The sequence below is a fragment of the Nicotiana attenuata genome, chromosome 12 (assembly GCF_001879085.1).
Source record: "Nicotiana attenuata strain UT chromosome 12, NIATTr2, whole genome shotgun sequence".
Lineage (NCBI taxonomy): Eukaryota > Viridiplantae > Streptophyta > Magnoliopsida > Solanales > Solanaceae > Nicotiana > Nicotiana attenuata.
The window spans coordinates 21,032,763-21,044,466 of NC_032000.1; the positions used below are offsets into that span (position 1 = coordinate 21,032,763).

General features: G+C 34.9%; 1 protein-coding gene across 1 annotated transcript; it reads right to left on the minus strand.

Annotated features, from left to right (window-relative positions):
• On the minus strand, positions 1,563-8,953 carry LOC109235398 (protein NRT1/ PTR FAMILY 4.6-like). Its single transcript, XM_019401489.1, has 5 exons — positions 8,784-8,953; positions 8,578-8,692; positions 8,219-8,436; positions 2,710-3,150; positions 1,563-2,627 (listed from the first exon to the last, which is right to left on the minus strand). The coding sequence occupies exons 1-5, from the start codon at positions 8,784-8,786 to the stop codon at positions 1,656-1,658; spliced, it is 1,749 nt and encodes a 582-aa protein (XP_019257034.1). The 5' UTR covers positions 8,787-8,953; the 3' UTR covers positions 1,563-1,655.

An 11,704-nucleotide genomic window follows, 5' to 3' on the forward strand; every position in this document is an offset into this window, starting at 1 on the left:
GAGTTGACCGGAGCTTGAATTTTATATAGACGACACCGAAATGGAATTTGGATTATTCCAATAGCTCCGTATAGTGATTTTGAACTTAGGAGTATGTTCGGATATGGATTTGGAGGTTCATAGGTAGATTTGGCGTATTTTGGCAAAAATATGGGAAAGTTGAAAGGTTCGGAGGTTGACCGGGAGTTGACTTTATTAATATCGGGTTTAGACTTCGATTCCGAGAGTTGGAATAGCTCCGTTATGTCATTTGGGACTTGTATGAAAATTTGATATCATTCCGGGTTGATTTGATATGTTTCAGCGCGAGTTGTAGAAGTTGAAAGTTCATAAGTTCATTAAGTTCGGTTTCTGGTGCGATTCGTAGTTTTGATGTTGTTCGATGTGATTTGGGGCCTCAAGCAGGTCCGCCTTATGTTATGGAACTTGTTGGTATATTTGGACGGGGTCCGGGGGCCCCGGGTGTGTTTTGGACGAGTTTCAGATGGTTTGCATGATTTTGGTCAGGTCTGTTTCTGGTGCACCGCACCTGTGCATTTTGAAGCGCAGTTGCGGGGCCGCTTCTACGCATTTTGTGTCGCTTTTGTGACGTCAAGGCCTGTCAGGAGATTCGCTTCTGCGGATTTAGGCACGCAGGTGCGATGGTATCTTCTGCAGCTTAGTGATGGCAGATGCGCATGTTTCCGCTTTTGCGGTTGGTTTGGGCGCTTCTGTGCTATCGCAGGTGCGACGATTCTTCCGCAGATGTGGACCTTTGTCTTGTATATGGACATACTGGTAGTTTCCCTCTTATAAAAGATCTACTCCTAATTTAAACTCACCCACCCATAATCTGGCCCATTACACGACTATTTTTAAAACCACTTAGAGCATGTTTGGATTGGCTTAAAAAAATGGCTTCTCAGCAGAAATAACTTTTAAGCCAAAAAGCAATATGTTGGGTTGCCCGGCTTCTTGCTTTTGGCTTGTTTTAAGCAGTTTTTTAACTTATTTTAAGTAATTTTTTATTTTGCCAAACACTGAAAAAAGCTAAAAAAAGCTTAAAAACTGATTTGACCGGTTTAAAAGCAAATCCATACACCCTCTTAAACCCCACAAATTGAATTAAACCTTATTACACTATATATTTCCCCCAAAATCATATGGTCTCTCTAAAAATTAGGGTTCTTCAACTATTTCAAGTTCTAAGTTATCAGTCCTTTAAATCATACAGTTACTGCTATTTTATTTCTTTGAATTTTCATAGGTAATTTTGTATTTGGATCCGAAAAGGAGAGTATAATGTCAGAAACTAGTTGTTTGTTCAAGAGGAGTTGCCATTGCGGTGAAATTACCAACGTCTTCACTTCAAAATCTCTTTTTAATCCCAGAAGAAGATTTTAAGAGTGTCCTAAACTTGAAGTAAGTGTTATTATTAAATGTGAATATCCGTATTAATTTTGAAAAAATTCAGTTTCCCTCTTTATATAATGGTTGATAATTCAAAGTTCTTTTGATTGGGTTCCGCAGATAGATTCTTGTGGTTCTTTTGCTGGCTTAGTCCTGTTGCATAGACTTCAAGATCCAGCAATTCATCAGACATATTTACATTAAGTCTAGAAAGACCATACATTAAAACTGAGGCAGTTTCATCTATACATTTCCACTACGAACTTTTACTTGCTAGACCTTAGTGATCTATATTTGTATTTTGTAGCCCAGAATAGGTAGTGTATGAAGTTTAATGCACTGAGTATGCACATTAGCCAATAGAACCTCTCCAAACGGTAGTGATTCAAGTTGCTACCAGAGAGCCATGCTTTGTGCTTTGAAATACCTGTCACACTATTTACTATCGATACTATCACCGAGCTGAGGTAGTATCCTATGGCTAAAGAAGCCCATGTTAGAGATGTTGCCAATGATCTCATACTCACTGGTGCTTCTGAGAAGCAGAATTCTAGTAGTCCAGCTAGAACAAAAAGATCGGCTGATCCAAGAAACAGGTACTGAAACGCGATCCAGAAGAAAGTTATGGGCAGTGGCTTGGCAGAGTCGAGGAGGCCTGAGTCAGTAACTACTCTTTTGCGCTTGATTTCAACAAGGGCTGCAACTGCCATAGCTATAATAGAGAGGAACAAACCGACACCAATGCGTTGGAGGTGAGAGACGCCCATTTCCGTTTTGGTTACTCTACGTGCGAATGGGATGATGAAGTGGTCGTAAATTGGTGCTAGGATCATGATGAAAACTACAGGGAAAATGGGGAGCGAGGCCGGGGGGACTTTTAAGGAGCCTAATTTAGTGTTCATTGTGGCTGCTTGCTGGACTGAGAATGTATTCAGTTGAGCTAGGCAGCAGTTGAGCATGATAGTGCAGGCAAAAATTGGGAATATTTTTATCACAATCTTGACTTCTTCCACTTGTTGCACTGAGCATTTTAATGCACCGCAAGCTGGTGTGTCTGAAACAGCCCGATTAAGGAAGCTAAGACTTGTCGATGGAGTCTCAATTGATTTGACATCTTTGCTGTTTTGGCCACTTTCGTTGCCAGTTGGAATCGGAGGAGAAGGGCTTGAAGCCATACTTGCTATAGCAGTACTTGAGTTTCTTGATACACAAGAGTTTAGTAATGCTCCAATTAGAACCTATGCATTATAACATGAGATTAGTTGCTGAGCAAAGATAAAACTCAGTTAGGTTAGATGAAGTTTTTATGAAACTATATACCTTGCTGATCGTTGTAAGAGGGCTTCCACCTGGTATTTTGTTCCTATAGAATGGTGAACCAGAAAGGAAGATTGGGATTGACAAAAGTATAGCTAAAGTTGCAATTCCAAATCCCCATTGCCAACCCATATTGTCTTCAATCCAGACCACAAATGTGACAGCAATGAGAGCTCCAAAGGAGAGGCAGAACACAAAGTAATTGAAGAAAGTTGATCTTTGCTTTCTTCCTTGTGGGGTTGCTTCATCAAACTGTTCTGCACCATGGGGTGGCAACGATCCCTTTATACCTCCTACACCTAATGCCGCTAAGTAGAGTCCTATGAACAACATTGCAGCTTGTACACCATGAACTTGTTCACACGGCACGTTGGGAACTCCTAGGTCGCATTTTGGTGGCTTCAACGACGCAGAACGAGCCTGTATGGTGAGTACTACCAGTCCCTGTTTCATTCAAAATTTCAGGAGATGTTCACAAACAATATTCTGTGTTGTTATGATTCATCTTAAACAACCTACCAAAGTTAAGGGCATGTTATACAGAATGATTGTAGGATAAGTAGTGTTCTATGGGAGTGAATGTTGAGTCTCTAGAATCCAACATATCCACAATATATCTGTCTAGAAATATGGATATTAAGATGAATATACCGTTTAACATGATTAGGCAAGATTAAATACGGTCGCATTTCATAGAAGACGCACAAAATGAGAGTGTTACTTGTACCCAATTGTGTGGCCTAATGGTCAATAAAGTGGGTTGAGGACCAAATCCCAATCGAGACGAAAACAGTAGGTGATTTCTTCCCATATTGTCCAAGCCTCGGTGGACATAGTTACCTAGTACCCAGAGTTACCTGATACTTGTTCCTAGTGGGAGGTAGCACGTAACCCGTGGAATTAGTCGAGGTGCGCGTACTATGGTCGTCAACCACAGTTATAAAAAGTTTTAGTGTCAATTGAGATGGTTGATGGTTCACTCAAATCCTTAGGTCATTTGTACGCTAGAAATCTTTTAGCCTTTGTCTTCTACTTATTTGTCAATAGAAAATGTAAGAAATTTCTTGTCTTAGAGAAACTAAGCTTTAATAATATTGAACTGAGGCGGGCTTAAATGGAGATAGATGGAGGATTTATACAACACACTCAATTTGTTTGGGATTGAGGCAAAATTATTATTGTAATATTCAGGAATAACTAACAAAATATTTGTCAGAACAGTGGAAATGATGCATGAATGAATCTTTTGAAGTTCTGTTTCAAACTACTTGCAAAAAAGAATAGTTCTGCAACATCTAATCAATGTTGGGTTGTTGCCTTGATCCATTTTGAACTTCACCTTAGTTCCACTTTAGACGTAAAGTACTTTCTACCAATATTTCTGATTTAAATCCGAGACCTCTGCATAAGAATAAAGGGGTACTTACTACTTACCGCCCACCGCAACTTTTGATGGTGGCCACTTCGACATATAGCTTGGTGACCTACAAACAAATCTAAACTATTCTAGTGCACATTTCTATTTTAATACGTAGGTGTATTGGTGTAAAATAATGTAGTGATAAGTCTGATGTGAGTGACATGTGCCCTTTTTCCTAACAAAAATGGAATGTTTCCTGTGGATACTCTTTCCTAATGGAAAGTTTATGGCTATTTAAAGAAATCAATAGATCTGCCACATTCCTAACAACCACACACCTGTTACATCATCCTGGTAAAATATATTTAATCTTTATCACCATTTTCGTTAGTGTTCCTTACGCCTAACCATAAAACTTGAAAATATTTAGATCAAAGAATACTAAGGTGGCTTTTGATCTGGTTTTGCTGATTCTTATAAAGCTCGTTTTGGAAAGAAAAATACAATAGTTTTAAAAAAACAAAAAATATGTATTATTTTGTCGGTAATTCTGCATTTGATTTTTTTTTTTTTTGCTCTGGCAAGATTTTCAGTTATCAAAAATTGTTTTTTACACGGAGGTTTGACTTTGCTGAAAAATAAAGGGCAGTCTGGTGCACTAAGCTCCCTCTATAGCGGGGTCCGCGGTATTTAAGTTTAATCTGAACCTGGTCATAATTTAATTTCATCTCACACTATTAGGTTTAGAGTTTTAATTATACCGAAATCTTTCTTCCTCAACCTTTTCATCTCTGCTATTCACAGTTTAAAGAAATAAAAGAAGCTAAACAGGCCTAGACTTTAACACAACTAATTATTTGTGATATCTCTTGTTCTTGCTATCCACGTCATATAGTTAACAAAATTGGGTATGGCACAAAGCAAAACACCCCCAAAAGAGAAAGAGACAATTAATCCAAAACTTGGGTTGGTCCTACCACCATTAACACCTAAGATGATGCAACAGGCGTCGTCAACAACCGCCATGAGATGATATAACCCCCTTTGTACTTCAGAAATATACGATCCGGAGATAAAAAAGAATCAAATTTTCTACTAGATCCCGTATTTCCGTGGGATTGTAGTTCAATTGGTCAGAGCACCGCCTGTCAAGGCGGAAGCTGCGGGTTCGAGCCCCGTCAGTCCCGATGGATCCAATAAATATATCAATAAATCTCTTCCTTTTTATGAATTTTATGAAGGGGACCGGGGGCAGAATTTCATTGTTGACGACAACCCAGTGTAATCCCACAAGAGGGGGCTGGGGAGAGTAGGATGTACGCAGCCTTACCCTTTCCTGGAGGACAGAAAGACCATTTTCGATAGATCCTCGGCTAAATAAAAAACGAAAGAAGCACTGATAGCAAGACAACATATTTAGAAAACTAAAATCAAAGTAGCAATAGAGATTATGATAGAAGTACTGATAGTAAGTAACTATAGTCCAACAAACAAGATCAAGACCAAAAGTCAAAGAAACAAGAGAAGAAACACGAAATGTGTATACGTAGGAAAGAATGGGTAGTGTCAAGTGTGAAAACCTAAGATGCCACGCCGAGAGATTTAATAACTAGGGTTGAGGGTTGAGGATTATGAGGTCTCAGGTTCAAATTTTAGCAAATGCAAAAATAGTATGTGACTTTTTTTCTATATTCCCAAGCCTTGATAGACATAATTATCTAATACCTGTACTGATAAATAATAATAAGTATTTTAGATTAGCCGAGATGTGCAAAAGCTGATCTTGACACAATTAATTATTAAATTAGAATGCCATGCCGAGAGTGTATCAGCTTGTGCAATGTTGTGCATATTCCATGAACCAACAGTAAATTAAATGTACTCTGGGACGCTATGACAGGATAAAATTTGAGGCAAACACTCGTCGTCTACCCCCTAGACAAACAACATTAATGCAACAAACAGTATTCTCACATCATCGCTTTGCCAACAGAAACTTTAGAACTACTTTTTTCAGTCATGGATCCGTATGATAAGTGCAAATACTAACTACATACGTTGCATGAATGGTGTGGGGAAGGGTGGATTCTTATGATCATTCCACTAAAAAAATTTGTATCTTAAATTTGATTATAACTTACTCCCTCCGTTTCAATTTACGTGAACCCATTTGACTGGGCACGGAGTTTAAGAAAAGAGAGAAGACTTTTGAACTTGTGGTGTAAAATAAAGCACATATATTTTATGTGGCTATAAATCATTGCATAAAGGTAAATTGTTTCCAAATAGGGAAAGATGTCATTCTTTTTGGCACGAACTAAAAAGGAAATAGGTTCACATAAATTGAAACGGAGGGAGTAATAATTAGGCGACAAATATACAAAACCTTTAGCCACTATCATGACCATTGCTTTCCATACTACAACAATGTTTTTCACGATGCCACATGAACTTTTTTCACCAAATCGGAATCATATAAAGATTTCATTTAGTGGGTTATAAAATCATTAGAAAAAAACAAAACCCAAAAAAAACAAGTGGTCTCTTTTCTTAGTCATGGGATTTATTTTCAAAGAATAACAGTGACCAGCAAAAATCAAGGGGTAGATATCTTTCAAATTTCTTCGTTAATAAGTTTATTCTTTGGTATGATGGATGGGCCTGTGAGGAAAAAGAAAAAGAAAAGGAATTAAAAGAAGAAAGCAACCAATTCCTTTTAATACATGGTTGCAAAACTTTATAGCTGGAATCGAGCAGCTTATTGCATCACCTTTGTAAGTTGCATGCACTAGTGGAATTTTAATAGCGATCATATTCACTATGTTTATATACCTTTTCCTAAACACTACTATACACTACCGAATGAGTAGCGCACTAAGCATATCTTTAATTTGTTCCTATGAAGTTTCACTCCTAAAGACAAAAACATTACTATTAGGCGATATTCCAGGGTGCGGTCTAGTGGTCATTGAAGTAAAAAAAAGATTCTAGATATGGGTGTTCAAATGCCGAAAAAATTCTAAGTAATTTCTTTCTGTTTATTCAAGTTTGTGTGTGCATAGTTACTTATCTTGTGCTGATAGAAGATTGATTATAAGTATCCGATGAATATGCAAATTTTAGTATGTTGAAGTTTTTTAGTTCAAACTTCAAACTACTAATGAAATGTCTTCATTCAGCACAAAAAAGGGGTAAAATGTGAAAGGGTAAAAAGAGGAAAAAGAAAGAGACGGTGTAAAAATTAAAGAACATTAGGAGTAAATCAATTCTCTATACTTTAATAAAGTGATTTGACCTTTCATTTTTCTTGACGTACCATCATTTTTATCGTTCAATAAGCTAGTAAAAGAAATAATACTGAAGATTAAAATTACCCCTAACTGTAAACCAAAATAAAAAATTGAGGGTGCATCAAAAAGCGGGGCGTTGTTATTGGCTTTATTCACATTTCCCAATTTTCTTTCATTCAGGATCAGGACTGCCTACAATTGCCATTGCTTTTTACTGATTTTACGTCTAGCCAAATTATAACCCTCGTGCTTACTCTTCAGTTCCTTGACATAAATTAAGGTAAGCTTAATTAGATTATCTCAATATTCTAACTGTTGAATACGTAAAGATATACGGGTGTGGTAGAGTAGTAAATACTTATTCATCCTTAATTAGAGGTTCTAAAATTTGTCAAGTCGCCTTTGTTAGGGAGCACTTACCTTCAATATAGGATTTTTCGAGGCTACTCCAAATTTAGAGCCCGTTTGGCTTTTAAAAAAATGTTTTCAACAGAAATAGCTTTTAAGACAAAAAACAATAAGTTGGGGTTGCACAGCTTATTGCTTTTAGCTTGTTTTAAGCAATTTATAAATTATTAAGCAGTTTTTAACTTTGTCAAACACTGAAAAAAGTTAAAAAGAGCTTAAAAGCTATTTGACCAGCTTAAAAGCCAATCCAAACACCCTCTAATTAATCGATCCCAATGTAGATATCGGACATCAAGTAATTAAGAAACAAAAATACTTAATACTAATATTTTAGATTAGAGAATCCACAGATGAATTTATCCACGATTAGGGCCTAGGGGGCGCAAAAAAGGTAAAGTAACGATAAACAGAGAGAGAGAGAGGAGGAAGAAACAAGAAAAGGAAGAATTATTACCAGAAATTCGATGACTGCACTGATGAGATAGATGTGATAAGTTGTGCATAAAGCATCAGATAAGAATCCACCAAGTAGTGCTAGTAGAAATGCTGTGCCCATAAAATTGGTCACAGAATTTGCTGATGTTGTTGGTGAGAAATGCATGTATTCTGACAAATACATGACCAAGTTACTTGCATTTGCCAAATATGCCAAGTTCTCCAGTACCTCCACAACTAATAAATTTCCAAAAAAAAAAAAAATTTAGACAAAAATCAAATGAAGGAAAATCTTCACAAAAATTTGATCTTTTTATAAACCCATGTAAAACTTTTCCAAGAAATGAGATAAAATTAAAGAGTTTGTAATTATTTTACCTAGGACAAAAGAGGCAGCAAGTAAGCCACCATGCCTATTGGTAAGTGCAGGTCTATTTCTCCAATCTACATAGCCATCCCAATAAGTGCTTAGATGGCTTTGACTATCTATTTCCTGCAACACAAATATGCCAAAATTTGTTAGTCAACCAAAAAAAAAAAAAAAAAAAAAAAGAGAGAGAGGACACAAAAAGAGAGGAACAAACCATTATTTTTTCTTGTTTTTTCCTATTGTTTTTAATTTCAACTTAGAGGAATGAGATTCAAGAGTGATCAAAGGTGGTGAATTTAAAGAGTTTGGGGAAGGTGAGAAGAGAGGAAGAAAGAGCAATCTAAGTAGAAGAGAATGGTATGGACCCTTTATAGAAAAAGAAAGACTTATAAAAGTATTTGAAACAAAGCAAAGGCTTAAAACTCCTTATACCAGAATGAAAAGAATTTCCCTTTTTGTTTTATTTTGTGATGTAATTATGACTTACTTAGTTTCCTGTTTGGCACTAGAGTCCCCTTTTTTAGGGGAAATGAAAAGGAGAGAGATGGATGTGATGTTATCTAGGATTTGATTGCTTAGAAATGAATATATTTCCAGAACAGAAGGAAGAGAAAAACAGAATAAATTAAAATAAATGAAATAGAGAAAGGAAACAAGAAGGGAATAGATGCCATTTAAGTTGTTAAAGTGTGTCACACATCCAAAGATTTAAGCTATGAGAGAAAAGCCTAAAAAATGATAATTTTATTTATTTAATTATGTATTCATCACGCTCCTTCATTTGTTAGTTGGTATGGTTTTCTTCTCTCTTGAAACTAGATTTTATGAGTAGCGGTAAGACTCGTACTTAGCATTTTTGTCTCTGTTCTAATAACATGTTAAAATATATTATATTATCTTCATCTCAACTAAAAATTTAAGCCGTTAGAAAACTCATACTTTAATTTACTTAATTATATTTTTAATATAAGCTCACATTAAGGATAACAAAGTAAAATAATGCTCGGACAACTATATTACTTATAAGCTAATTACAATTTACAAATACCTCTCATAAGCATGTATTTGATATTATTACAAATTAAACTATAGTAGAAAAACACTTTACAGTATCTAAATATATTACTTAAATCCTAGTGAGATTATGGTAAGTGTTTTGTCTTTATCTAGTGTTGTTTGACCAATAATTACTAAATCTTGATGGCCCCACCATCCATTTATGGTATGTGGCTCATCACAAAGTGGAAATGTTGAGATGAGCAATTATTTGTTTTTTTCCTCCCTTAATCTGTTTTGACTTTGTTTTTCTTCCCCTTTTGATTAATTAAAATCAACTTCCTTCGCTATTAATAGATGCCTAGAATAGAGTTGCCTAATTTTATTTTATTTTCTTAAAAATAGATGCCCAGAATAGAGAATTGATTGCTTTAACCCAAATACACGCGTTGCTAGAGGATCGTTTCAAGATGGAGTTAGATTTATAGGATATTTGGCCAAGCTTCTCCAAACTAAAAAAAGTATTTTTTTTAAGTTAAAGTGTTTGACTAAGCTTTCGGAAGAAAGAAAAAATACTTTTGAGGAAAAGTAGAAGCAGAAGCAGAAAAGGTAGCTTCTCTCCAACAGTATTTTTTTGAAAAGCACTTTTGAGAAAAATACACTTAGAAATACTTTTTAAAAACTTGGCCAAACACTAATTGTTGCTTAGAAATACTTTTTAAATTAATTAGCCAAACACAAACTGCTTCTCACCAAAAGTACTTTTGAGAAAAACACTTTTGATAAAAAAACACTTCTCAAAATAAGTTAATTTTAAAAACTTAGACCAAATTGGCTATTAGGCTTATCACATGGTAATTTACCGTGTCCTCCCACTAATGTTTTATTTACTTTTCGCAAAAACTATTTGAGAATCGAGTCATCACGATAAATTTTTTGTGTGCTAAAGTCCTTTAATTTCTTGTTTTAGTTTTAAGTTGCATTTTACAGAAATAAAGTCAATTTATCGTGTCCTGATAAACAATGACCTATATTAATCTGCCGCATGTGATGAAAAAGTGGCTATATTCTCAAAAATTAAAGTAGATGCTAACCATATAAAGACTTGGGCTATTTTATAAAAGTTATTCTAGGATGGAAACTTTGCTTTAATTTGATTTACTTACACATTTACAGGTAGTGATTAGTTTCACGCGTTCTATTTCAGGACCGCATGGTTAGAAAGGTTGGCCATCTGAGCTACACTACCCACTTGGTCTTACCACCTGTTACAGACATGGCCACTACATTGGATCAAGCGGTTTTATATAAATTCGTTTCGTCAAAAAATTGTATTATGTATATAGTTTTTTTTTTTGAGAAAATATATTATTATAATGAAAATATTGAACCCACTTGACTTAAACATAGCGCACGACTCACTGGTGAAGTGGGTTCAATTTTTTATGGGATCCTGGGTTTGAAACTAATCAACAAGTAAGAGTGTTCATGGTTCGGTTTGGGTCTGTTTTTTTCTAAAAAAAAACCAAACCAAGTAAGCCCATTTTTTCAAATATTGAAACCAAACCAAACGAATTAAGTCGGGTTTTTATCGATTCGGTTTTTGTCGGTTTTTATCGATTTTTCCGTTTTTTCAGTTATTTATCGCGTTTTTTCTTAAATATGAGACATACACTACCAAACGCATATTTCGATGACTACATTTTCAACGTAACACTATAAATCAATTGCTCTTTGAGAAATCTATCATTTACCAAGATATATTGATGATAATTGAATCAAATAGTGATGAATAATTTAAGTCGATTATTTTTAACATGAAATAAATTCTTGTACTTAGCAAAAGAAAACTATCAATCAAACTAGAATGTAAAGGCAAAGAATTAGATTATTATAATAGCAAAGAATTAGACTAAAAATATAAATGACTAATATATACCATAAAACTTTAGAAGCTTTATATATATATATATATATATATATATATATATATATATATATATATATATATATATATATAGGTGTAATAATAAATAAATAGCTACATTTATAGTCGGTTTGGTTCGGTTTTTTCGGTTATTTTTTAATTAAAACCAAAACCAAACCAAATTTGATCGATTTTTAAAATTCAAAACCAAA

What these genes read in the sequence shown, in the direction of transcription:
- LOC109235398 (XM_019401489.1), bottom strand. An exon ending in TGCTGCCTCTTTTGTCCTAG is followed by an intron (nt 8,437 to 8,577) that starts GTAAAATAATTA and finishes GAAATTTATTAG; the next exon opens with TTGTGGAGGTACTGGAGAAC. An exon ending in GTGCAGTCATCGAATTTCTG is followed by an intron (nt 3,151 to 8,218) that starts GTAATAATTCTT and finishes TGAATGAAACAG; the next exon opens with GGACTGGTAGTACTCACCAT.